This window comes from Neolamprologus brichardi, chromosome 6, assembly GCF_056152115.1.
Source record: "Neolamprologus brichardi isolate AB-2024 chromosome 6, ASM5615211v1, whole genome shotgun sequence".
NCBI lineage: Eukaryota > Metazoa > Chordata > Actinopteri > Cichliformes > Cichlidae > Neolamprologus > Neolamprologus brichardi.
The window spans coordinates 34,132,769-34,160,398 of record NC_142109.1 but is presented as its reverse complement, the minus strand read 5'-3'; the positions used below and the strand labels follow the sequence as shown (position 1 = coordinate 34,160,398).

Here is a 27,630-nt window from a genome sequence, read left to right as displayed (position 1 = left end):
CTTTTTTATATCTGTTTAATAAGGCAAGCTTTAGACTTCATAATGGTCATGTAACATAATCAAATCAAATCAAAATTTATTTATACAAAAAAACAAAACAAATTTACTCTCATTAATGTGGAATCTCGTTTTCACATCAGCTTTTGATGTCATTTTCACATATATGATTTTTTCACTAATTTAAGTAATTCATGTGTGTTCTTTTAAAAAGAAAAATGCGCTAGTGGACTTCCACGCATTCAGGGTTGATATCTCAGTAATGAAGCAGTCAGTCATTCATTAACGACTGGTGTGTACATTATTATTTATTGCAGGTATGAGCGATATAACGATGGATGCAGCGCGTGGGAGGAAGAGGAGGAGGAGGAGCGGTGAGACAGGGGGCGTGTCCTCACCGCGGGGAGGCTTTTATAGCCCAATCAGCGTGCATCGCCAGCCATATTGTAACTTTTACTGAAGTCGGTTCAAGTTTTGTGCACCAGCTGTGCGCGGATTTCCTCTAAAGGAGCATCAGGAGCATCAGGAGCTGGAGTACAAGCGGCCCGCAGCAGCATGAACACAGCCCGGTTTGTAGTCGCCATGCGCAGAGGAGGTGCGCAGACCTTCCGACGACCTCAGCTGCTCCTGGCTGCTTATTCTCCCACAGTGAGTCTGCCTGCCGAGTTAATTATTGTGTTACCAGCTGTTCGTGTTGCTCTCGTTGCTGCTGCGGCCGTATTTAAAGAATGCTGAGTCACAGTGGGACATCCACGGAGCAGACTGCCGACATTTCCCAATTTCTTTTTTTTTTTTTCTGTGCAAACAAACAACCTGACGCGCCCTCTTTCAGTCACCTTTAGCCCCGATGCTCTGTGAGAGTCAACCTGCAGGTACAGCACGTGAGGGCTTGGTCCCCCTCACGTGCACGCACAAATATCAGGATGGATGCAGAGCAGTTGTCCTCTTCTCGTTAGTCCTCTTAGTGTTTCGCATTTTTGTCACACTTAAAGTTTCAGATCAAACACATTTTAATATTAGTCAAAGATAACCCGAGTAAATACAAAATGCACTTATTAAATGAAGATTTCTTCCAAACTTACCTGCCCTGTGTAAAGGAGTTAAAATTGGCCCACCAATCTTTGCAGAATTGATTTAATTCAGACACTTTTGGGGGTTTCCAGCATGAGATGATTTAGGATAACCTTAATCAGATATATGGCCAGACTTTGACTAGACCACCCAGAGGTGGACCTGCTGGTGTGTTTTTTGGATCGTTGTCCTGCTTCATTCATTCTCCTTCAGGATTTCCTGGTAGAGAGAAGAATTCATGCTTCCAGCAGTCACAGCGAGTCGTCCTGGAACAGCAGAGCATCCCCAGACCATCGCACTTCCACCACCGCGTTTGACTGTTGGTTTGATGTTCTTCTAATGGGGCGATTGTGGCTCAAGAGTTGGGAGTTCGCCTTGTAATCAGAAGGTTGCCGGATCGAGCCCCGGCTTGGACAGTCTCGGTCGTTGTGTCCTTGGGTGAGACACTTCACCCGTTGCCTACTGGTGGTGGCGCCAGTGTCCTCGCCTTTGTCAGTGCGCCCCAGGGTGGCTCTGGTACAATGTAGCTTGCCATCACCAGTGTGTGAATGTGTGGATGACTGGTTCTGTAAAGCACTATACAAATACAGGCCATTTACCATTTCTAATGAAATGCTATTTATCCTAGATGTAAGAGGACCCAAACCTTCCAAAAAGTTCTGCTTTTATCTCGTCAGTCCGCACAATCTTTTTCCCAAGACTCTTGTTGATGGTCGAGATGTTTTTTTCGGTCAGCAGTGGTTTTCTCCGTGGAGCCCTCCTTTTCACCCAGTCTCTTTCTTGTTGTTGAATACCAAATTTCACTGAGGCAAGTCGGTTCCACAGATGTTGTTCTGGTTTCTCCTGTGACCTCCTGGATGAGTCTGTGATTCACTGGACTCTGTCAGAAATGGCTTTGAAACCCTTTCCACACTGATACATGTCAATGGCTTTGTTTCTTCTGTTTCTGTAGATCGTGGCATGATGTGTTGCTCTATGAGAGCTTTTTCTCCTGCTTCACTTCTGGTTCTGTTTAAGTGATTTCTGAATTCAGCTGGTCTGACTGTAATCAGGCCTGCGTGTGACACTAAAGATGAACTCAGCTTTCCAAAAAGCCAGGGGTTATCTGAGAGCGACTCTTTGTTCTATGACCTTAATAAGCTCTTTCATATTGAGTTTATGGGCTCAGAGGTTAGTTTCAGGTCATGCTGATGACATCACATTTAGTCATTTCTGGTCACCTTTACCGTCTGAAAGGAACCGCTCCGCTTGAGACTTCAAAACAGGCGATGCCATGGTGACTGTCCATCTTTTAGAGGACTTCAGAGGAACTGCAGTTTGTGACAGTCTGGGTTGGCTTCATTTTTCAGCTCCAGAGGTTAAAAAACTTAAAACTATAATCAGAAAGCACTAATCTGACTTCCCAGTCCCACTTCCTCTTTTTCTTTGTGGGGTTAAGCTTGAGTGTAAAAATGTAGACCCACTTATTCAAAGTTTTTACATTATTATTCATTTGTTTGAGTTTTTTATCCAGTGGAACCAAAACGGTGACATCACAGCGATTACAGTGTAATTTTGTGACGTAAGCAAAACAAACGTTTTTAATTTGGGTTCTCAAAGTAAACCTGAAGGAGTTTGTGTGATTGCGAATGCCTCGGGTCATGTGAGGCAGCACTCCATCACTCTGATTGTTATTCAAACAGGCCTCTGAGAGCCTGGAGTTGTGTTTTGGCTTAGACCACACAGGATGTGTCACTGCAGGATGTTGTGCTATCCATTAGTGTGGACGATAAGTTAAGTTTGTGTCTCACTTTGTGCCCCAGGTTCAGTGCTGTCTGGAGTCAACCCAGGCAGTTCCTGCCGCCCGTCTTCCCTACAGGGTGAAGCTGTCTGCTGGAAAACGCTACGCCTGGTGCGCTTGTGGCCACAGCAAGAAGCAGGTGAGGCTCAGGTTTCAGAGACACTTGGGGCTGGAGGGTCATCTGGGGTAAAAGCTAATGCAGCACATCAATCACGTCGAGTTTCGCCTCATTTACTCCTGTTTACGTTCCCACCCGTCTGAAAGCCACCCTTTAAGAAGCACCGTGCTGGTTGAGAACAACTGGTGCTTGATGAGGTCCCAGTAACATAAAGGAAACTGGATTAACTCTAATCCATCGTCGGTGTCTGGGCTTTGTGATTTCATTTCGGTGTGTCCAGGAAAAGAAAGAAAAGGCCCTCTGGTTTACACGTGATCCTTTCCTTTATGATGAACACCTGACTGATGTTTAAACGGCATGAAAAACCTAACCATGCACAGATGTGATCACTTCGATTTATCTGGTTTGAATTTGGCCCGTCTCTCGGGCACTTCTGGACCCCTTACTGAAGGACCATGTGACCTCACAGAGAGCAAAAATGTCAACTTTTACTTAAAACTGACCTCAGTTCTGTATCAGGGATCATCACTGGTGATGAAGACTGCTCACCAGCAACAACCAATTTCAGTCCACAGTCTGTCTTATTAGCAGCTTATAGCCGCGTTCATCCACAGTGACCACTTACTGCCATACGTCTGCGGCACATGCGTCCTGTCATTTTTCAATTCAATTCAATTCAATTCAATTCAATTCAATTCAATTTTATTTATATAGCGCCAAATCACAACAAATGTCGCCTCAAGGCGCTTCATAGATACAGAGAAAAACCCAACAATCATATGACCCCCTATGAGCAAGCACTTTGGCGAGAAGTAGAGATAGTGTCTGTCTCCCGAATCCAAACTGGAAGCTGGTTCCACAGAAGAGGGGCCTGAAAACTGAAGGCTCTCCCTCCCATTCTACTTTTAAATACTCTAGGAACAACAAGTAGGCCTGCAGAGTGGGAGCGAAGTGCTCTAATAGGGTGATATGGTACTACAAGGTCATTAAGATAAGATGGGGCCTGATTATTTAAGACCTTGTATGTGAGGAGCAGGATTTTGAATTCAATTCTGGATTTAACAGGAAGCCAATGAAGGGAAGCCAAAACAGGAGAAATATGCTCTCTCTTTCTAGTCCCTGTCAGGACTCTTGCTGCAGCATTTTGGATTAACTGAAGGCTTTTCAGTGAGTTTTTTGGACATCCTGATAATAATGAATTGCAGTAGTCCAGCCTGGAAGTAATAAATGCATGAACTAGTTTTTCAGCATCACTCTGAGACAGGATATTTCTAATTTTAGGCTAATAAAAGTAAGTTTCAAATTTGTGTCTTCAACCTGCTTTTTATCCTCTTCTTCAGCCTTTCTGCGACGGCACTCACACGAAAAAAGCTCCGAGTATCTCTCCTTTTCGCTTCACCCCCGAGAAAGACAGGACAGTCCTGCTGTGCGCCTGCAAGCAAACCAAAAACGCTCCGTACTGCGACGGCTCGCACCTCAAAGTCATCTACCGGGATGTAGTGAAGTATCTGAAAGGCATCTTTAAATGATGTCTTCTTACAGGAAATAATGCATCATAATCATATTATCCAATAGTTTTATCAGGTTAAAAAAGTCATAATTTTTATATTAAAATCGTGTAATGCTGCTTTGTTTGTTTTGGGTGAATCAGATGGAGTTTTTGTTGTTATAAACTGCTTTTGTATGTTAACCTTTCAGTACAAGTATATATTCCATTAAAATGCTTAGTGGGAAAACTTTGTGTTAATGTCACAATGACATCACCTGGGGCAGCAATTCCAACACCTGCGTGACTCCAGACATCCTGAGTCGGCCTCTTAGAGGAGTTTCTACTAAAGTTTTGGTAACCTTTGAAAGTCTAGTGTGTTGGCTTTAAAATGTATTCTTGTGTGCACATGATAAAAAAGTAATGAGTAGGCAGAAGAAGGTTAAACCATGTGCATTATGTGTTTTTGTAAATCTGCTTTTGGCGCTGTCCAAATAAAAATTACGAATGTTTTTCTTCTTTTTATGGAGGCTTTTTTTCTTGTGTGAAGATCTTTAACTCCACTGAATTACTCATTGAACGGACCAATCACAATCGCTAATTTCACCAGTGCAGTATTCAGTTTATCCAGTGTGGTACTGAGTCACAGTCAGATTACTGCTTTTGTCCAGGGGTGGATCAAGAAGGGTGGCACGGGGTGGCATGTGCCACCCTAAAATGATCTCTTGCCACCCATAGTGCCACCCTAGTTTTGCATATGACAGTGTTGTTTATTAACAGATAAGATAGCATTAACACCTTGAGCCTGGCTATTCTAAAACTGAATACATTGCATAGTGTTCCCCCCCACCACCACCATTAGCAAATGATCCAGCCCATAGCGCAAACAATTGTAAAATTTAACCATGTAACAATTTGATTTTTTTATAACAAAAAACAGTGAAACTTAAGTTAGACTTGTGTGTGTAAATGTGGTGCAGCAATATATTTATAAATATATTTATTATAAAGGTTATACAGTACATAAAATCACGTTTTAAGTAACAGAAATGTTTAATCATGTGGGCTACAGAAAATAATTAAGACTATATTTATATGAAACGTGTATACTTACTGCGTTTGAATTTGCACATGTGTTGTTGTTTTTTTGGCTTTTTTTAAAAAACGTTTTGATTTTGCCACCCCGTTAGATTTCCATGCCACCCTAAGAATATTTTTCTAGGTCCGCCCCTGCTTTTGTCAGCTAGAAACAGCATTGTATGTTAAATACTATTTCTGTGTTGTTATTTGAGGTCAAATGCAATAAACTTGGTAAATATGATATTTTGCTTGTTTAGTTTCATATGAAATCTGACACTATGAAATAATAAAGGCAGCTATATTCTATTTATCTGCTTTGGCTTTGAGCGAATCCTCAAAATAATAAAAATAATAATCAGTCAGCCTTGTTTATTCTATCTAAAGCTTTGTTGAATATTTTTTTTAGCATATCCACTTTGACCTGCACTCTGAAGTGTTTTGTGTGAAAAGTATAATTGTTAATATTTTGCCCTTTGACCCATTTTATTTGAAATATTATTTGTGAAGAGTATCATTATTATGATTTACTCCATAATCTTCAGTTAATCAGTGTGTTAGACCAGTTCAGCCAAAGGAAAGTTATCTCATAGTAAACATTAAACATGGGAATATCACACATATCGTACTAAAACATTATTTTTGGTCACATAGACGCTTCATATACTTTAGAAATTTCACATTTGCCTCACAACACAGGTTGTTTCGAGAGCAAATGATCAGTATTTGTCTAAGGTGTGTGTGTGTGCTGATATTGTCCCAAGAGTTTCTGCATAAAGCTCTGAGTATAGTTGGAGACAGAGAGCACCTGCGCCCCCTGAAGGCCTTTCTGTGTATGGCACTTTTGTTTAAGTCGTTTGTTAAGGGTTGACCTGTGGAGAGGCTTGAAACTGTATTTCAATAAACTATCTTCTGGAATCTGAAGCTGCATCTCTGTAGGAATAGTTTTAAAAAGTTTAGTTTAGAAACAGATTAGTTTCTCTTCCGCTCCAGGTTTTGACACAATTGTGTATTTCGTGTAAAGTTTCTCTACATGATCTGCTGAACTATATTTTGCAAACTATTTATCTGACATTTTCAAATAAAATTTGGTATTATTTTATAATTATTGGTATTATTATTAGTTTAATTTTACATTGTCTAGTTTGCTTTTGACATGTACTTAAAAAATTAAAAGAAACAAATAGTGAAAAAAATGGGACAGCAATTTATTAATAGTAGCATGTATTTTTTTTGTCTTTATTTTGTATATAGATTAAATTGATATTAACAGCCTCTTTCTTCTGTCCCTAAAGAAATTTAGTTGTTTGTATGCATCATTGTCGTATTTCATCTTTTTCTGTGTGTTTCATTGAATCACAGGATTTCATTCAAGAGAGTAAAAAATACATCCTATTCTCTGCTGTTTGTAAAATTTTGTTACATACTTACAGCATATCTCATATTTTCAAAGCTTGTTACTTATAAATATGAGATATGCTGTAAGTATATAAATTATGGTAAGTATTGTAAGTATTGGTAAAATAATGTATAAATCTATACATTATACTTCAATTTTGGTCCTCCATATATCAAAGTCCAAATCAGTTCCATTCAGTCTGCCTTTCTCCGACATGTGCCCGGTGATTGGTTGAGCTACTAACACGTGACTGTTGAGGACGCTAGCAGCTTCAGTTAGCTGTCGTGCGTCTCCGAGTTTGTGTTTTGCTTTTCTGTCTCCGTTTGACTCTCCTTGCTTGCGGTACCTGTCTCCAACGTTTGTCGCGTGATTCTTAAATTGTTGCTGGTTAGCTGGTGTCAGAAGCTGATCTTCCTTCAGCTGTCAGAGGAAACATGAACACGGTGGTGACCAAATTAGAGCCCAAATGGATCAGTTTCACCTTCAGGCACCCTTGGTTAGCCGCTACGGCAGCCTCCAAGGTAACCGCTGCACATGTTAGCCTCTGTAAATGTGACGCAGACTGCTGCTGCACTGTTAACGGGCCATTTGTTTTCACACACATAAAAAGTTATGCACTGGAGAAACTGTACCACATTTAAGCTAACCAACTCACGAGCCAAGTTGGTATTTTTATTTCCCCCAAACTGGGAATAGAAAACAGATGTTTGACATCGCAGCTCCTCCAGCTGCTTTAATGGAGGTTAGAGGCCTCATTGGTTAGATTTTAATTAGTCTACAGGCATTCTTACACTAACATAGAAATCACGTGGGGAACTGTAGGTTTAATATGAATTTTGAGCAGTATTGCATGTACCCTCAAGGCCTGTAGCCTTCTGTGAACTTCAGTAATATCAGTATGAGAGCTCGCTCGTTTATGTAAGTGGAAATTTTATTTGTGTGAATGCATAAATGTACCCAGGAAGGATAGCTGAAGCCAAGGCTGATGAGGAGGAAACAAACTAACATACACACAGAGACGCAGTGAAAATCAAGCTCCCACCACATTAGATGGTATTCCTAATAAACTGACCACAGAATGTATTTTAAAAGAAGTTTGCCTCTTCCTCAGGTCAAGCTGTCCACACTTCCTCCTAAACCGGTCATCCCAGCTAAGAAGCCTTTCAAAGTGGAGCTGGTTGGTGGGAAGCGTTACTCGTGGTGCACCTGTGGGCACAGCAGGAAGCAGGTGAGTCCCTACACCAGGGGTGTCCGACTCCAGGTCCTGCAGCTTTTAGATGCATCCTTGTTGCGACACACCTGAATCAAATGAATGGCTTGTTACCAGGCTGTTGCCAAACTTGATGGCATGCTGAAGAGGTAATCCAATAATTTGATCCAGCTTTGTTGGAGTAGGGATGCATCTAAAAGCTACAAGACAGAAGCTCTCAAGGACTGGAGTTGGACACCCCTGCCCTGCACAATCATTCGCTTTCTTTTGTTGGTCAAATTCAGGGTTCACGCTGGAGCCTATGGCAGCTTCACGGGTGTTTCATTCAGTCATTATCTCAGCATCGTAAACATAAATGTTTTGTTTTATAAAGTTTTGTTTTTTGTTTAAGAAGTTAAGAAATTCACAGTAGTTTTACACATTGTTTCTTGTTTAAATGAGCGTTCCAGCATTATTTGTGGTTTGATTTTTGATTTCTTTCAGCCTTTCTGCGATGGAAGCCACAAAACCCGAGCCCAGGGCCTCTCCCCGCTACGCTTCGTCCCAGAGAAAGACGTCTCGGTTTGGTTGTGTGGATGCAAACACACAAGCAACCCGCCCTACTGCGACGGCACGCACAAGCAGGACTTCATTGCGTCTGCTCCGCTACACGAACCACCAGAGTCCTGAGGGTGGAGGGGTGTGCGTTTCCTGTCAGTGTTTTCATCAGCGATTTGACTTTCATGACAAAGACACTGTTGCAGTCACATTAGGATGACTTTATGGTAAAACAGAGAGAAGTTTATACTGGGGGTATTTAGCGAATCGAAGGCCAAATATTAAGATTCCTGTGGCAAACAACCCGGCAGGCGCTCAATGAAGAAGTTGGGATGCAGTGCTATGCTGGCCTTGATTTTGAAGCTCCAGTTTTGTGTCCATGAGATGAAATTGGAGTTGGTGGCAGGCTGTGACAGTCATTAGCTCACTCCACAGAGACAAGTCACTCTCTTCTTTCCACTGAACTTTTGAATGGTGTATGTAAAGTAAAAATAAACAGGGCAGTCTGTACTCTGAGCTGATGTCTTTGTAAAGGTTTTAAATAATAATACAAATGTCATTCTCATGGCTCTAGCTGGGAAATCTCTTTAACAGGACTTTTGCTAAAGCAGCTCTGGCCCCATGTCCTGCCCCTTCAGGATATCAGTTTCTCAAGAGGCAAGAACAAGATGAGCCACTTAAGGCTCACAGATCACTGCCGTCTGGTTATCCCTCCTAATTTTTCTCTGGTTCCTTCTCACTACTTGTAGCATGAGACAGCACCTGCACTCAATTCAGGTTGCACAGGTTTTCCAGCTGCTCCATGATAGCACATCTGTATGAGCCATCACGGGGTTTGATGCGTCTCCAGCAAGTTTCAAGACAATGAAGGAGATACCAGTAAACAGATGCGAGGAGCGATGTAGGAGAGCTTCAACCCAGCAGCAGGACAGGTATCTGCTCACGAGGAGCACTACCAGAGCTTTACAAAGTGACCTACAGCAAGCTGCTCATATACGTTTCTGACCAGACTATCAGACTCCAGGAGAATGAGATCAGGTCCCCAGTCCCGAATCTAACTGAGTACTTCTCAGATGTTATGCATCTGATGCTACCAAATAGCACTGTCCATCCAGGAGCATGCTCAGACATGGTCTCCTGCTACCAATAGTGACAAAGACTCACAAAAGTTGATCCTTCCTAACTGGACAGACTGTCGTTCCTGAAGTGTAACTGACCTTGTGTTATACTAGGGCTGTATCCCAATTCAGGGTCTGCAGCCTTAAAGGCCGCATTTTAAGGCCGATTACGTCACAGCGACACGACAAAGGCTGTCCCAATTCGAAGGCTGCTCGAAATGCGGCCCTCAAATGCGTCCTTCATTTCCCTGAATTTTAAGGACGTGGTGGTGTAGACTTCGTGGCCCAACATATCCCAGAATGCATAGCGCGGCAGTGGGTGTGGATAATTTTGCCGGAAAAAAAACGGCAGATGAGGGGCGCCGAAGAGTAAACTTTAAGTAAGTACTGAATATTATGTCACTTATTTATGTGCAAATGTTTAATAACGAAGAACATTAAAACATTACTGTTGGCCACATGTGGGCAAAGTCATGTGACATTAGTGACGTTTGTACTAACTTGGTTTTAAAGCCTTTACTTTAAAATATACGCCGTTCAATAGCTGAGCTTAATCTTACAGAGAATGATCAAAGCTCATGTAGAAACAAACAAACAAATGAACAAAAGATTTTCTCCTTCATTTCTGTCAAACAAAGCTGTATGAAACGTTTCCAGCTGTTAGTATCATGGTTGCTAGGCAACCTGGGCAGCGTGACGGAGGCTAGACCGTCCCATTTCACAGGCCTCGCACTTCCGGCCTTAGCGGTCTTTGAGTACGCGGCCCTTGTGGACCGTTAAGACCAGTGTTGGGGAGTAACGGAATACATGTACCGCCGTTACGTATTTAAAATACAAAATATGAGTAACTGTATTCCGTTACAGTTACTGTTTAAAAAGGTGGTATTTAGAATACAGTTACTTTGTTGAAATAAATGGATTACACGGCGGTACTTCCCTGTTTCATATTGTGGCGGGTCAGGACTGTTTGGGTTTTGTTTGACAGCTACGTTCTGTTGTTCCAGGTGGCAGCGTTACGGTTGCCATGGTTACAGGGTGACGCTCTCGCTCTGCGTGTTTCCTGGGTGAGAGAGCGCCTGTTGTTGTTGTGCTAAGCTAATAGGCAGAATGCTACCGGTATAGCTCTAAAGAATGTAGCATCATAGGCAGTGTAGTCCGTGCTGCAGGGAGAATGGACTGCCTTACACGTTATGTGTCTGTGAGCGAGGGAGGGAGAAAAAGGAAAAGTACGAGCTGTCATCGAGCAAAAACGGGAGCTGGAAGCATGTAAATATAATAATAACCACTGCAGCCAAGAAGAGAGCCTGACGAGCCCAGTTGTAAGTAAGCTATTAAGACTCGACTGTACACCGTGTTCATGTTTTCCTCTGAAACAATAAGTTCCGTTGCAGCAGCCTTTCAACGCCTCTCTCTGTCTCTCGCTAGCAAGGTTGACCCAGACAACAAAGTAAAGCTAGTTTTCGGCTACGAGCCCGACACGAACCCACCGTATTAGCCAGAGGTCCCTTTACTACGGTTCGGAGCCGCGGACTTTCAGTAACAGTAATAAATCACAGCAATAGTACATTCATGTAGTTGTAAACAGCATGATAATATATTAAGTAATCCAAAGTATTCAGAATACGTTACTCTCATTGAGTAACGTAACGGAATACGTTACAGAATACATTTTGGGGCATGTATTCTGTATTCTGTAATGGAATACATTTTAAAAGTAACCTTCCCAACACTGGTTAAGACTGCGTACTTTAAGGCTGCAGACCCTGAATTGGGATACAGCCTGAGATGATCGAGTGTTGCTTTCATTTCCTCAGCTGTCATCCATCCATTCATCTTCTCCTGTTAACCTCAGGGTTAACACAACGAGACATCACACTCACATCTGCGGGCAATTTATAATCACCAATGAGCCTAACCCAGGGGTGGGCAATCTCAGTCCACGAGGGCCGGTGTCCTGCAGGTTTTAGATCTCACCTTGGGTCAACACACCTGAATCACATGATTAGTTCATTAGCAGGCCTCTGGAGAACTTCAGGACATGTTGAGGAGCTATTTAGCCATTTAAATCAGCTGTGTTGGTTCAAGGACACATCTAAAACCTGCAGGGACACCGGCCCTCGAGGCCTGGAGTTGCCCACCCCACCACTAACTGCTCGTCTCTGGACTGTGTGAGGAAGCCAGAGTACCCACTCTGGCTTCAAAGCAATGATTAAACACAGCAAACAAAACAAAAAAAAACTGTCCTGCCACTTTGCACCATGTTGTGAATTTAATTAGAAGTCGCCCTAAATATTTTGGAAAAAAAAAAAAAATGTAATGAGCACTGTTACATCTCAGATTATAAAATACAGCTGTGGTTGTTTATGATGCAGCTGCGCCAAACATTTAATTCACACCACGTTAAAATGAAGGAAGGCGGTCTCATTCTTCTCAGGAGGACGATGAGAACGAGTCGGCGGAGCATAAACAGGACACTCGGGTCAGAAAAACCTAGTAAGTAAACATTTTATTGACCTAAAACATGCACATATGGCTGCTTTTTTGTAATTGGAAAAAAAACAAAAACAAAGCATCATTGTTGAACGGAAAGAAGAAGAAAAAAAAAATCAAAGGAATGCTTGGAATGCATGGAACTACAACATACATGGCCAAATATTCAAAAATCCCTTTTGAGTTCTTCGACTGCCATGAAGGAAAGAACGCTGACGAACAGCTTGGTAGTGCTTCTGTAAATATTAATGCTTCTCCTGTCGGGGAAATACTCGTCGGTTTGTGTGAAGTGACCGTAACAAAGTGCATCAACAGTTTAATGAGCATGTGTTACCTGATGAGCCGTTGCTTATACTGGACACTTATACAGCAGTTATTGACACGTCTGACTGTTTAAAGCAAGAGTTTCTCTTCCTCGTCTTTACATCCAGCTTCAGCAGCGAGCCGCACTGCAATGCCTTTCAGCATTTTGTCTCGAGTTTCACGGAGGCCAAATCGATGCTTATGGAAATGAAACAGACCCACTGCGTGTACGATACAAAACGATTACAATATCTTGTATAAAAGATAAGTTTATACATATGTACGCACACATGCTCACATTTGATACATACTGTACAGTTTGTATGTGTGCACTGTTCTAGTCTAACACACATAAACACGCACGCACACGCACATACATACAAGTGTCTATTTGGCTGCACGTTTCAGTCTCTCCTGCTGGAAGATAACACAAATCTGCCTCCCGCGTTTCCAGAAGGACGAAGGCCCGAGCTGTCTTTGCTCTGCACAAAGAAACAAGGAAGCAATTCAAACAGTGTCCTCCTCGCCGCCGTGTGCGCGCGCGTTAGGTCGTGGGAGGCAGGCCGCTTTTGTCGCCCCCCCTCGCCTCCTCTTTGCTGGCCCCGGAGCTCGTGCCGTTGACAGTCACCTTCCGAGCGGCCTGTTTGGAGGAGAGGGCGTGTCGCTGAGCGTTGTTGGACACAGTGGTACCGTTGGAGCTTTGGATGGCGGGAGAGAGGTTGTGGGACGCCGGGCTGGATTGAGAGGAGGCTCGGGCCGGCTGTGCGGCAGCGGGACTGTGGACTTTGTCGCTCTGAGAGTCGCTCTCCGACGTTGGGCTGGTGTTGACGCCGTCGGAGTGGCCCTGGGCAGCAGACTGGGACGGCCTCCTGCGTTTCCGGGTGGGTTTGACCAGATACTGCAGAGGGATGGGTCCAGTCTGCACGGACGCAGAGAGACAGAGGGAAAATGTGTTTACAGGACCTTAACAAATCCCTTAAAAACACAGAGTCCATTTTTAAACCAGTCCCACACGTACAATAAACACTAAACCAACAAAAGGGTGTTTGTCCTCTGATAGCTAGGAACCCAACAGCTACTCTGCTAATCTGGGCACCACTTTTGTTTAGGACAGGATCAATGACGCAGCAGCTGAAATAAAAGCTGAAATCCTCAAAATGCTAACCCAAAAAAAACAAATGCATCTTTTATTACCTCCATTAGCAGAGGGCTGACTGATCTGATCATTTCAAAGAGAAATTCAAAGCAATGCTTCACCCAGCTGCTCACAAAGACAGTCGACACAGATAAATGACTGTTGTATATTCCAGCCTGTATATAAAAGATGTACACAGCTTCTGGATTCAAAGAAAGTGACGTCAATATATAAAAACACCTCAGACTGTCATTCTTTCTAACGACCAGCAGGGGGTGATATCTGTAGTTGCAAAAAGACGTTTGCTCCCTCTGGAAACACTTTGCTGAAGACTTTACTGTCTTAAAAATCATAAAGTTCACTTTGTAAACGATGGTCCTAGTTACAGTGAAAAGCAGGATAAGCTATGCTAACTGAGATGCAGGTTTCACAGTTCTTAAAGACATAATAGAACAAATCTCTAATTTAAGTTCCTCTTTTGCGATGTTGCAGTTTTTAATCTGGATGCCGTTGCTGTGCTCGATGAGGTCATCAAGTGATCATTTCTTTGGTAGAACACAAACGTTTAATGTGCGGGAAAATAAACCCCGAAAGAGAGATTTGGACATCAGATCTTCCTCTCTACTGGAAACGAGAGGGTGAGGGTGTCTGCTCGCTTACTGGTGGCTTAAGCATTTGATGCGAGCGAGTCTGACACGGTCGCTCGAAGCGTGGAGGGCTGCGATATGTGTTTGAAAACAGCTCAGTCAGATTTCACTGCATCTGATGAAAGTAGTAAACTGTTGCTGTAGCTGGAAAAAGCTTTGCCTCAGGCGTCGCTACAGCAGATCATCTCCCTCCATCTCACCTGATCCCAGGCCTCCCCCCTCTGCATGCCCTCCATCCATGAATATTCTCTGTGCTCTTACTCTTTCCCTGCTCAAGGAAGCTCCATCTTCAGCATCCTTTGTCCAGCCCTCCTCTGGACGTGTCCAAACCACCTCAGCCTTGCCTCTCTAACTTTCTCTCCAAACCACTCGACCCAAGCCGTGTCTTGACTCTAGCATGTTTTTAACAACGTCGGCCTGATGAAGCACAGTCATCGTGGCCACACAGTCGTCCTGTTTGAGCTTGTTCTTTTAGGAGCGTCTCTGTTTCCTTCCCAGCAGTTCCTGGTTTTACTTTACAGTTTATACCAGTTCAACCTGTAAGGACTTGAAGTTTATTCAGGACAGTAATCCATCACATCAGACTTTAGTCTGCCTCCATTTTTTAATTTCTCAAAGGATTTACTTGGATTTTTTTAAAGGGATTATGCGAGGTACTCTTTGGTAGAGTCGGTTATTACAGACAGCAGACGGCCGTCGGCACAGCCTTTTGTTTGAAGAGGCAGACTTGTTTAAATTGTAAGATTAATGCATACAATTTAAACTACATTTTAAAAATTTCTACAATTTTTCCCTTACAGTCGGGGAAATTAAGCTGGTATAGTCCTCTCAAATCACCAGACACCTTTGGATTCAAGAACTTTACCTTACGGGACAGGGGAGTAAAAGTAGTTAGCAAAAGTAGTGAGTGAGGATTTGTCCAAACCAAAAAGTCCTAGATTAACAAAACAAGTCTGGTGACTTTGAAGTGAGGACAGTGGATACAACGGCTTCGGTTACATCTGGGAAATCTTTTTTTTCCCCTAGTTCTGCTTATTCTCCTCTGGGCAAAAACACCCTGTTAAAGCCACAGGTCAGACAACTGCTGGCAGTTTCTGTTTTTCAGACCATTCTCTGTAAACCCTGGAGATTGCTGGGAGGGGAAATTCTAGAAGATCAACCGTTTCTGAAATACTCAGACCAACCCGCCCGGCACCAACAACCACAACACATCCAAAGTCACTTAAATCACCTTTCCTCCTTATCCTGAATAGGGCTGCCACAAACGATTATTTTAATAGTCGACTAGTCACCGATTATTTTTGCGATTAGTCGACTAATCAGATCATCATCCATTGGACGTAAAAGGTACAGCTTATTGCACCAGCAGCATCTGCTCTTATATAACTATCATTAGCTTACAGCTTTAAGTGTTTAAGGTATGTGCTAACTAAAAATAAAGACAAGATGAGAGTTTATTAAATTTTAATGACATTTGCAGATTGTTTCAATGGAGTTTAATCTGCTTGACGTTTATTCAGCTGTGTAAAAACTCTAACTTTAATCTCAACCAAACCGATTTAATCAGGAACAAATAAAATACAAAAAAAAAAAAAAGGCAAACAATAACATTTTTAAGTTATCTGAGTGACTTATATATCATGTTTAACCTGAGTAGCGAAAGACGGCGGTGGGTTTGAAAACGATTTTCCGGAGTCCGGTGTTCTCACGGGCTCTAGTTAGCCTAGCCCCCGGATAGCTATCGAGCTAGTGGCTAACAGACGTCTCCGAAAACGTCGGAGCGCTCTTGAAAATATGTGGTGTCTTGATAAACTGAGCAGATATTTGAGGTTTACACAGCTACATTCTCGCCTGAAAATATGTTAATCGTTTATTTTGTGACCCAGAAAGAATAATAAGAGTAATATTAAAACTAACTAGCTGCCGCCATTGTTGACAACTGAGCTGGGCCGCGCTATGAATTCTGGGACACAGCTTCTTCTTCTTCGGGGTTTAACGGCAGCTGGCATCCTTGTACATGCAGTGCTGCCATCTTCTGTTTCAGTCCGTTATTACACTCTTAAATCCTACTACTTATTCTTGCGTCTTTTGGGATCTTACAAAGCTTCAAACGACGCGTCGACTATTAAATCAGTCGTCGACGATTTTAATAGTCGACGTAATCGTGACTTGTCGACTAATCGTGGCAGCCCTAATCCTGATACTCGAGTTGTATTTCAGCAGACTGTCTCGACCATGTCTACAAGCCTAAATGCATTTTTTAAAATATATATTGATTGAATCCAAACAGACCCTTAAAAAGAATAAAATAAATAAATACATTTTGTACTCTCCTCATTTCAAATCAAGCCGCTGATGTTTGTTTCAAAGTCAAAGACATGAAAGGTTTCACTCACTCGTCTCCACTCGTAGAAGTAAGCGATATCCATTAGTGTGTAGTAGTCCTTTAAGGGTTCGTCCCCATACAGCACCTCCACCTGTAACACACCGTGAAACCCATTTAACACGTTAGCGGGGGAAAACGTCCTCTGCCAGGCGAGCTGTTTGAAGTTTGTACCGACATAAACGACCACGGCGAAAGGTTTGTTTCCCTGTGTACAAATAAAATAATTCTGGATTTAAACAGACTCGTGAGATTTTCTTCTCCAAGCTTTACGTGAATCTCTCTCTAGCTTCAAGGCCAGTTTATGCTCCTGACGGTTTACTTCACCCGTGTTTGTGAAAACAAAGAGGTTGAGGCGCAGCTTTGTTTTTTCCACGTCGCTCTACAGTTTTAATCACGTACCGTTTCATACAAACAGGATTAAGTTGCACATATTTGACTTGTGTGTGAAATCCTTCAGCCTGGCTCATCTTCCTCTTCAAGCAGAAATCAAAACAGCTTTTTGTGGAGAAAATAAGTTTTTAAAAATGTCTTTCAAGCCGCCTGACTTTATTATCAAGTGGCACATACCTGGAATACTAAACCCACACGAGGGAGGAAAAGCAGGGCTCTGAATAACCAGATATGCTGTGCTAATCTGAGCTAAGGGATCTGCATACATGTGGAAAGATTTAAGAATTACTTGTTGCAGCCCAGCTGCAGCACCTTTCAGCGAGCTGCGGCCGACACTTTGGGCTGAGTGTTCACTAACCCTGCTGGAAAGGAAGCTTATAATGGTTCCAATCAGGGTCCCCCCCACCCCGAAAAAAAAGGTGAATCTGTGAAGCTGGGTTGTAATCCGCTTGTGGGTTTCCTTTGACTTCATTCGATCTACTGCTTGCATAAAAAAATGAAAGCAGCATTAATAATTTTGCAGTTTTCGGAGCAGTGTCACTTCAGGTAAGCGTCTGCTCGTTATCACGTTGCACTGAAAGCTCACGTATCAGCGCGATGATTGCCAGAACTTTTATAGCCCACAAACGCAACCCAATATGACCTCGCCGTTGTAGCAGCTACTGTGGAACAACAAAGTGTTTATATTTTTGCACCTCAGCCTTGAAGTCGTCTGCAGAATCGATACTGCAAACGTTACTGTGCGGGGCTGCGGTGTGTCCAATTACCCGATAGTTGTTGGGTATATCCATCTTGCTGCGGAGGAACTTCGCTAAGTGCATGACGGACATGGCTGCCGGGCACTGCAGGAAGCGTTTACCGTTGGACTGAGAACAAAGAGAAGAGCAGAGAGCGATGCATTAATCCAGGATGAGGACCAGAAAACCATAATTACACCGGCTAACTTCAGCTGCCGCTTTTAAACATCTTTGCTTTACCTTGTCTCCTTCCATCTCCGAATGCTGCCTCTCATTATTTCTGCGGGGGGGAAATTAAAAAGCAGTTAAACAATAATTTAATTTCTTTACATTTTAATGATATTTAAGAGTTTTTCGCAGGAATCAGATTGCAGCTGGTGGAACGAAAACAAAACTGCACGTAGAGCTGCAGATAAATTGTGCCTGGACAAATCTGGGACCCGGCTGGAAGCTGCTTCTGTTCGCTTCATGATCAAAAGCTTCCAGTTACAAACACATTGAAGCGAGAAGAAAAAACTGTTCTGATAATATTGTTATTTTAATATTAACTAACAGCTGTGGGATTCATATAAATACTGTATTAGTATTTATAGTATTTTAAAGTATTTTATGGACTTTTACGTAACCGTTTGCATTGTGCTGTTCACTCAACTCATTTTATTTCTGATTTTAACAACATTATTCACAGATAAAATCATATTTTGTGGTAGATTGTGTTTTATGTAGAGGTGAAATGACTACTTGTCGTTTTAAAAGTCTTGTCAAATCAGGTTCTGCATGCCTACGTGTGCTTTTCCTTCTTTTTACGTCTTCAGCTGACTGCACTGATGGGAGCGAGGCCTGCGACCCTGGAGGAGCTGCAGAGCAGGGGACGGGATTTCAGAGCTAAAGCTAAATGGAAATCTTAGATGAGGAAATATAAACCACTTCATCCAGCTGTCATCGTGGAGAACATGAGGTGTTTGGACAAAAAGAACCGCTCGCTGCTGAGCCTGCACTCCCCGGGATTTGACCGTACCTGGTTTTGGGACTTCTGAGCAAACAGATATTAATTTGAGCAGTAAGGAGGAATGTGGAGGGAATGTACAGTTAGTGAAGGAAGAGCGGAGGAATTCTGGTCTGGCTGCTTGTGTGGCCTGAATATTGAACTCGCAGCTGTCTGGCTGAGTCCATATGAGCTGCCGGGGGAATTTTCCTCCTTCATTGGTGAATGATTTCAGTTTGAATCAGCACACTGTTTAGATTCAGCTGAACAGAGCTCATCCAAGTGACTGTGCATACCCATAGATAACAAATGACCTTTATATTATATTCCTTTATATTTCTTCATACATTCTTATATATTTCTATACTGTGTTTTGTGTATTTTGTTGTACAGTTATTTTATTTTCAACTTTAATTTATATATTTTATCTTATTCTTTCCCAGTTAAATTTACCCTTCATTCTAATTTGTGTTGTACAGTTATTTCATTTTTAACTTTAATTTTTATATTTTATTTTATTCCTTCCTAGTTAAATTTACCCTTTTTAATTTTCATATTCATTTCCTATTTTATTCATAGTCTTTTCTTTTTTTCTTTAGGTCACGAGTAGTCGTGTAAATTTGAATTTGACCTGAGACGCCCTCTGCACCACTCACAGGCTTTTCTCATTTATCTCATTAAAGGAAGATTTTACTTACTAAGCTGCCCATTATGCATGAATTATAATATTTAATAAGTGATATATATCTGTATCTCTCTATCTAGATATCTATAGATAGATTTTTTTAAACCTATGTTTTTATTGAGCCAAGTTTGGCTGCTGTAACAAAAATAATCGACAAAATGTGAGGATGAAGTAATTCTCCATCTATACGTGCACATAAACAGCTAAATAAGAGCAAATATAACAGAGGACACACGCAGGCGGACTCGCTGTTCTCTCAGCAGAAACTTTTAGTGACCACAGATTAACGGTTCTCGCTCTTATTCTCGAGTAAAACAAAAATAAGAAGGAAACGACTGACTCACTTGTTCCTCTCGTAGAACTGTATGGACAGACTGATAATTTCGTCCTCTGCTATGTTGAACGTCTCCACCACTTCCCCCGGTTCCAGCACACGATTCTCTGCGTAGAAGTCCCGCCTCCGTTTCATCTCATCTGCGGGGAAAAGCCACGCGCATCGTGAAACTGAAATCTATGACAAAGATGTGACTAAGCCTTCGCTGCCTCCCGAAACTGCGGTCATTACCTTTGAATAACCCCGGAACGAGCTTATAAACGATATCTTGCAGAGTTTTGTCTGCTCTGGAATGAGAAACGGAAAAGAAAAACATTCATGTCAGATATGAAACATGAATTTGGAGAGGTTAGGAGAAAAATGACACAACGCAGACGGGATTACCTGATGCTGAGCTGTGGACACGTCTTGTGGACCTGGACGTCACATCGAGGACAGAACTTATTTGTCTCGAGGAAGGCAACGATGCATGTTTTACAAACTACACGTGGAGAGAGAACAAGCTGTTAGAGGATGAGCAGCATTAATAAGGAGATGGTGGCTCTCCGTAGATTAGCTCTGGTTCCTGACGCCCATATTAGGGATATCCCCTCTCTGTGACATCACACAGATCCAAGATTAGAAAGGTCTGTCAGTGTGAAAGTCCAGAACACTCTCCTCCTTTACCCTCAGGATGAAGACTCGGTGCAAAGCACGCAGTTAGGTTTTAGTAACGTCGTTTCTTTTATGCGTTCGTCTATTTTACAGGGTTTTTGTGTCATTAGAGGCCTCTTTAACAGCCAAGGCTCAGGAGATTGAACAGGCCTCATGGGTCTGCGGTTCAGTCTGCACACAGAAGTGTCCTTTGGGAAGATCCTGAACCAAATTCAGCGTGTGCTCGAGTTAAAAAGCGCTTACATAGAGCTGTGTGTTTGTGCGTGTGCAACCAAAATGAACCCAACATCTCCACAGGTATGTGCGCGATAAAGTAAATAAAAGATCTCGCCACTCGCCAGCCATCGTGAAACACTTTTGAAGCATAATGTGAATTCAATTTACTTTAAAATGTAACGTGCACGTTCAACAGGACATCTGATTGTGAAAATATGCTTAAACGTTTGCAGACTTTGCCCTAAAATTCATTAACAAAGGAAAATTCCCTGCGGCGATGCAATCCAGCCTCTGTTTCCGTGACCTCAGCGTGACGAGGTCAAGCAAAGGTGCGAAGGACTCGGGAACAGAAGCTGGATGCTCGGAGAATCCATCTGCGCTCACACTGGACTGCTCACCAGCCTGATGGAGGATGTCTGCTGCTACAAAACACACTTCCCCCTGTTTTCTCGCCACGCCGCCTCGTGCAGGTCATCTAAACCAGAGCCGCCAGTGAAAAATATCTCTTCATTATAATAAAAACCACATTTCAGAGAAATCTTTCTTTTCCTCATCTTTGTCTAAATCACTCCATCACTTCGTCCAGCGAGCCAAAAGACAAAAAGAAAAGATTTCACGATAATTAGAAAGCGATACGACAACAGGCATCCACGCTTAATTATCCAGAACCTTAAACACACTTTGACATCTTTAATAAAACTTCCAAACTAGTTCGATAGAGCTCATATAAAGACACGTACTTCATTAGCACCAGTTGATAAAACCAGGAAATGGGAAACAAACGTATAAACTTCTATAGATGCTCTGCAGCAGCTGTCAGTCACGCTGACTGTTTGTTGGATGGTGCCTCATCCATGAACTGTGAACACCTCCCCTTTCATAAAGGATGGTCCGGTGTGTCCTCTGCTAAGGAGGTAACAAAGGACGCATTGAAGCACCTTTCCTTACTATCTGGAGAATTCAAGAGAGGTCTTATTAAAGCTGCTAAGCTGACATTCCCGGGTCACTTCCAGGATTTGGGACACTTCCTGATGAGACTAAAGGACTGGGTAAATGTGCCAATCCACTCCTTACTTTATCATTTATGATGATTATTTTGTGCTGTTTTCTGCATAGCAACAGGCTGACGCTCTATACCAGGACACGCTTCCCCTTGGTGCAGATAGCGTTCTCTTTATTCATTGTTGATAAGGTGTCAACACAGGTTCTTGACTGCTTTTGATGCCATACAATGAAACTTCATAGTTTAACTCTTTGACTCTACTACAGCAGCTTTGCATGAACCACAATTCATAATAATCCCTATCTACCTATTCTGAGCCTTCATGCATCCCCTCGGTTCTTCCTCTGTCTGAAACAAGCCGATTTGCCTTCTTTGCCTTTCCGCCATCTTTCTTTTGATTGGCTACTCTTGCACAGGTGGGTGGGAACCGTGCGCTCGCAATCGGCTTTTCTTTGGTTTTTGTTTTCACACTGGTTCTCGTGTCTGTGACAGAAATAAGGACAATGATCAAGAGTTTCTTTTCTGGGTTTTGATTGCAATAAAATACCTTTCTGTAAATTTTAGTGACATCACAGCACCACGAGCAGCTTTATGGCATCTGCCATTTTGATTTCAGGCAGGAAGCGAGCAGCAGCCTCCTGATAGCATCTCCATCAACCACCACAAGCAGCTCCTTCTTATCCACACACGGAAGCCTCTTAATTACCTTTTTAATGTCTGTTTTAATTATTGCTCAGAAACAAACAGCATCCGGGGAACATGAGCCTGAATATCTAGTATGACAAGAGTGTTTTTAAAGGCAAAATTAAATGAAAATTGGCAGTCATTGAAATTCATTTACACAACTGATACCACGTTTACAAAAACAAAGAAGATGATGGCTTTACAGAAGCAAAATAAGCCCCAGAGGAGGCCGGCCCACTGCCTCAAACCGGCCTCAAACATTGGGACAGAAAACCTAAACCAGTCTATTACTCAGATGGTGAATATAAATAAAAAGGAAACACTGATTCAGCTTTTCAGTGGATTATTTTATGTCATGGTGCTCGAGACGGTCACAGAGCGACCAACCTGTCAGAAAGTTGTGGGACTCATTCTTATCCTTAAGTCTACCAAAGTGGTGGAGTTTAGCAAATGTGGCGCAGTGTGCTTCAGCTCTGTGTAGTCGTTTGTATCGTTTAAGTAAGTACAGCTCTCTGAATGAAGCTGGCTTCCCACCCGTGTTCTCGAAGCAGGCGTAAGAACCTATTTTAGCTCCATTTGCTCTTATTCATTGAGGCTACCTGCAGCAATTTGCAGAACAGCAGCATTAATAAGGAGTTGGTGGCTCTCCGTAGATTAGCTCTGGTTCCTGACGCCCATATTAGGGATATCCCCTCTGTGACATCACACAGATCCAAGATTAGAAAGGTCTGTCAGTGTGAAGCCTGGTCTTTTGGCTCACGGGGATTCCCTGACCGTCAGTTGAAACTTTGCCCACGTTTAACATGAACATCCAGCACAAGCAGTTTCAACACAACCCAGAAGATGCAGTCATGTGCTGCTGTGCAAGTGTGGTCCCTGAAGTGGACCTCCTACAGGCCTAATTGAGGTGGAGTGTGTGACTCAACATCAGCCTGTTCACCTCCCTTCAACATCATCGTGAGCAGAGGTCTGATGGAAACGGTGTGCATGCATGTAAGGTGGTGCATTCATGTGAGGGACTTACAGGAGTGCAGGCACTCTACGATGGTCGTAGCATCAATCAGGTAGCCGGCGCACAGAGGGCATGTGAGGTGTGGGTTCAGATCTGTGATTTTGATCCGGTTAGGCTGCATTTTATCCATCTGGGCTGATCTGCAGGAGAAGCAGAGAACGTGAGGGGGTTTTATGAGCGCTTACTGCTGGAGACTGCGGGTCATCCCCCACATTGTGCCCGGATCCCCTCACACATTGTCTGCACCGCGTCAGCGGCTCGCGAAACCACAACAAACGGAGCCCGACGAAAGCCCCCCAAATCCCGGTGCTGGGTTCAGGGACGAGCCGGGAGCAGGAGCCGAGCAGCTCAGCGCAGACTGTGAGGGGCACACGGCAGGCAGCGGGCTGTTCGATCGCCCGTGTGGCCTCATCTCGTGCACCAGCTCATCTCCTCCAGCCCAACAAAGAGCGTTTCCCCTCCCCGCGGAGCTCCGCCGTCCGAGCCCGCACCTCAACCCAGCGCCGGGGGCGAAAGCGGCGGCTCGGAGGGGGGCACCGAGCCGCAGAAAAGCACACTGGTACACAAAGCAGCCATCTTAAATCCACTGACAGGGCTGCTGTACCAGGAGGCGAACAAGGGAGACTCGAATGTGACACCGTGCGCCTCGCGTTGCGCCTCCGCAAACTGAGCCGCGATGAGCGCGATAAACAAAAGCGATCCGCGACGAGCGGTCCTACCTGGTCTCTCCTCCGAGGGTCCGCGTCCTCGCGGCGCAGGGCGGCTCAGTTATTTGGGACTTGGACAGAATTTGCAGCAGCGCCAGAAAATGGCTTTTTTCAGCACCGTCAGAGGACTGCCCATTTTGGATCACGTGACTTTATTTTGTCGCCTCGTTCACGGGGCGAAGAGGGTGTCCAGACTCAGAGTCCGCAGGCCCCGCGCACTTTGTCCACGGTGTTTGTCCCGCACACGCCGAGCGCCGCACTTCTTCTTCTGATTTCCCACCTTGTGATTAATTTGTGTCAGTCCGCGGCTGCTCGGCCCGCCCGGCCCCGCCCTCCGCTGCTCTGACTGAGCTTCTGTGGATGACCGAGGGAGAGAGGCCCTACAGGCCTCGTGTCCCCGGGCCCGAGACCCACGGATGGCCCACCAGCTCCGGGAGACGTTATTAGAACTGAGAGGGTTTTATTTTTTCCGTTTTCATTTTAATTATTTTATAAGAAACAAGTAAATATACTGAACAAATGTCATTTTTAGACACAATTAATAATTGTTTTACAAAGAGGACAAAGATTTCCACCTGAAAAACAAAAGATTTCAACAAATTTAACAACATAAAATAACAAATCTCCCACGTGTGGGACTAGTAAAGGTTTAACTTATCTTAACAGATTTCAGGGCAGATTAGTTGACATGCAGTAATTTCTAACTAATTTCTGAAATTAGAAATATCCCCCAGGTAGAGCTGAGATAACAGCACGTGTTTAAAGACATGAAATAAACTCTGGGGGGGAAAGGTTATGAGAAAAGTTACTTCTGACTTTAAGAAAGTACGGTCTCATTCACAACATCACAAAGGAGGAGGAAAATTCACTGGTCCCACGTTTACCTTGAAGCACAAAGTGTAAAAATTGAAAGGAAAAAAAAATCAGAGTTCTTTGATGTTGGGTTTGAACCTCCTGAATGTTTCTGAGTGAATCAAAGGAGAGCATCGTTTTTATTTTGTGTTGAATAAAGTGACTCCACAGCAGCTCCGCAGGATCTGTTCATCCTGCTTCACCCTTTTTGCTTTTTATAGTGAAATGCACCTTTGCACCCATAGGTGTAGCTCCATCTCCCAGGAAACTGGGATTGCCAGACACTTGATTTTATTAATTATTGCATATTTTCCGCATTGAAATGAAAGCGTCTTTATCCACGCATGAAAAAAAGTCTTTGTCTCTTCGGTAATTCCTCTGCGTCGTTCACAGGGGACAGAAGCTGTAGATTCATGTGCTTCATGCGTCTAAATACTGAGACAACACCCCCACCGCCCAAAATCTACACCTGCGAATAAAACCAAAGCTGAAAAAACAAGATAAAGAAATAATACGCTGTGATTTCGACCAAGTTTCAAAAACTACAACCCCCATAATGCACCTCAGTGGCTACCATCTGTTCTTTAGACGCTTTAAAAGGCCATCGTGTCCTCTGGGAAGCAGGTTGTCAGGGCATGAACCCCCCCCCCACCCCCCCCACCCCCACCCTCCCCCAGCTCCCGCCCCCGTCTCCGCTGAGAATAATTAAATAGCCATGTGTGGATCACGTAAGGTAGAAATGTAACAGCAGCCTATAAACTGAGCATGAGTACTACAAATAAAACGGAAATTTAGAGCACCAATTAATTTCCCCTAATACGTCATCAATGGAAGATGGACACGTCATTTGTGTAAAGAAAACAAAACAAAACCAACTATGGCAGCAGAGAGAGAATTCAACATTTACCAGCACTTCCCATCAGCATCTCCTGCTTCAGTCGTGTTTTTACTGAAGCTGCCATCTGTTCTCCAGTGTCCTCCCGCCCGGTGCAGACGCGCTCAGGCCGGAGCATCTACACATTTCCGGCTGCAAACTCTGACGAGGCCGGCTTATGGAGAGTTCTGAAAGATATTTTAGGGAATGACATTTCTTTGATGGAAAGTACGAACATATTGAGTCTTGATACGTTCGTGGACATGTATGAATCATTTTAAATGTAAAACTGCACCAGCCTGACTTAATATTCTAATTTTAAGGAACTCGGAGATCTTTGCAACCCACTGAAGTCTCAGGTTAATAAACGTTGGGCTGTTTTGTGTTGCCCGGTTACAAAATGTTTCAAGTTGATAATTTTTAACACTCACAGTCTCCAGGGTGAATTTTCAACAGCGTTGCATGGGATATGTCGTAGTTTTCTCTGTTTTCTGTCCTGTGTTTACTCTTAATGTAGAAAGAAACATAAAGCAAGTTTCAAATCATGTGGTCAAATTTCCAAATTCCTCCCTTTGGGACAATTAAAGGATTATTCTATTCTATCCTAGTCAGTGTGGCTCTGTGTGATGTCACTGAGACCAGATCTCTCTAAGTACAGGATTATACAGCTGCAGAAATGCAGAGCTTCCTGTTTTACTTTTTAAATTTCTCTTTAGAGTCAGTCTGAAGGCTACATGCATATGCTGTATTTTAGTGTAATGGCTTGTAGAGTCCACACAATCACAGGAAAGTTAGCAGTGAAAATGAACATCAACCAGATACATGTGAACACCAGACGCAGCTAAGTCCCATCCACCTGCTGTTCAAACCTTTTGCTTATGAGGGGAAGCCAATCAAAAGAAAGTTGGCCAAAATGGGGAGGAGCTAAAAAAATATTTTTATTTATTTATTTTTCAAACAGAGGATGAACTGAGGGTTGCTCCAAGAGTCAATGATCTGCAAATTATGTAAAGTTACTCTAGGACCAAAAATAAGCAGAATGCCTCCACTGTTTATATCTGAGGGCCGCCTCCCCTCCCTTAGAAACATGTTTCTGGTGGAACAGCGTTTATGTTTCCTGGGTGAGCCTTTCATGTGGGGGGTCACACCACACTGACGCATGATCGATTGTGTGCCGGTAATACGATGACCCTGAGGTGTAAACAATTTCAGAAAGCATTGCAACAGAAATGAAAACAAAGCAGCTGAAACACAATAGGACACAAAGTTGTCCCTGCCTTGTTCATAACGCAGCCTACATCGTTGTTGTGTTTCCATTTTTAAAAATCCTTTTCTGTCCATTTCATTTAAACAAACCCTAATATGCCCCACTTAATTATATTTCTTGTGCTAAAGTACCAGAATATACAATATACAAAAGCATATGTCATTACATCTTATACTAACTTAACAAGCAAACAAAACAGGATAAAGTGTGAGGCAACACACCTGGCCTGTAAAATAAGTACAAAATCCATAATAATCTGTTTTAAGTAGGAATAAATAAACGTTTATTAGAATTACTACCAACATAGGATATTCTTGCCCCCCCCCCCCCAAAAAAAAAAAAAAAACAGAAGATGGAGCTCCCAGGCGAGAAGAAGAGCTCAGAGAAGGTGCATGGATGTAGCAAAGGAGGACATGCAGAGGGGATGCTTGAGATAACATGCCCTCTGTGACAGGGTGAGGTGGAGGGAGATGATC

The 27,630-nt window shown here is 43.1% G+C and overlaps 2 protein-coding genes across 4 annotated transcripts; one reads left to right on the top strand and one right to left on the bottom strand.

Moving 5' to 3' along the window:
- The first annotated feature begins 317 nt into the window (after positions 1-317).
- LOC102778333 (uncharacterized) lies at positions 318-9,383 on the top strand. Of its 3 annotated transcripts, XM_087842178.1 has the most exons (4): positions 320-645; positions 2,871-2,987; positions 8,040-8,156; positions 8,622-9,383. In XM_087842178.1, exons 1-4 carry the CDS (start codon positions 553-555, stop codon positions 8,805-8,807), a joined length of 513 nt encoding a protein of 170 aa, XP_087698304.1. In that variant the 5' UTR covers positions 320-552; the 3' UTR covers positions 8,808-9,383. The 3 variants fall into 3 exon arrangements, with proteins under 3 accessions (XP_087698301.1, XP_087698304.1, XP_087698302.1); XM_087842175.1 differs by lacking the exons at positions 8,040-8,156; positions 8,622-9,383 and adding an exon at positions 4,307-6,144 and having other exon boundaries at positions 318-645; XM_087842176.1 differs by lacking the exons at positions 320-645; positions 2,871-2,987 and adding an exon at positions 7,182-7,449.
- A 2,669-nt stretch (positions 9,384-12,052) lies between these two features.
- LOC102778529 (polycomb complex protein BMI-1-like) lies at positions 12,053-24,467 on the bottom strand. The gene is made up of 9 exons (XM_006799618.3): positions 24,174-24,467; positions 23,467-23,594; positions 20,270-20,366; positions 20,117-20,172; positions 19,896-20,025; positions 18,122-18,161; positions 17,912-18,010; positions 16,765-16,845; positions 12,053-13,505 (listed from the first exon to the last, which is right to left on the bottom strand). The coding sequence occupies exons 2-9, from the start codon at positions 23,582-23,584 to the stop codon at positions 13,131-13,133; spliced, it is 996 nt and encodes a 331-aa protein (XP_006799681.1). The 5' UTR covers positions 23,585-23,594; positions 24,174-24,467; the 3' UTR covers positions 12,053-13,130.
- Between the last annotated feature and the right edge of the window lie 3,163 nt (positions 24,468-27,630).

Excerpts from the sequence above, each read along its gene's own strand:
- LOC102778333 (XM_087842178.1), top strand. The coding sequence starts at position 553 with ATGAACACAGCCCGGTTTGTAGTCGCCATGCGCAGAGGAGGTGCGCAG. Across the intron at positions 646-2,870 it reads TGGCTGCTTATTCTCCCACA|GTTCAGTGCTGTCTGGAGTC; the intron begins GTGAGTCTGCCT and ends TTTGTGCCCCAG. Across the intron at positions 8,157-8,621 it reads GTGGGCACAGCAGGAAGCAG|CCTTTCTGCGATGGAAGCCA; the intron begins GTGAGTCCCTAC and ends GATTTCTTTCAG.
- LOC102778529 (XM_006799618.3), bottom strand. The coding sequence starts at position 23,584 with ATGGATAAAATGCAGCCTAACCGGATCAAAATCACAGATCTGAACCCA. Across the intron at positions 20,367-23,466 it reads CGTAGAGTGCCTGCACTCCT|TTTGTAAAACATGCATCGTT; the intron begins GTAAGTCCCTCA and ends CTCCACGTGTAG. Across the intron at positions 18,162-19,895 it reads CAGTTCTACGAGAGGAACAA|AAATAATGAGAGGCAGCATT; the intron begins GTGAGTCAGTCG and ends TCCCCCCCGCAG.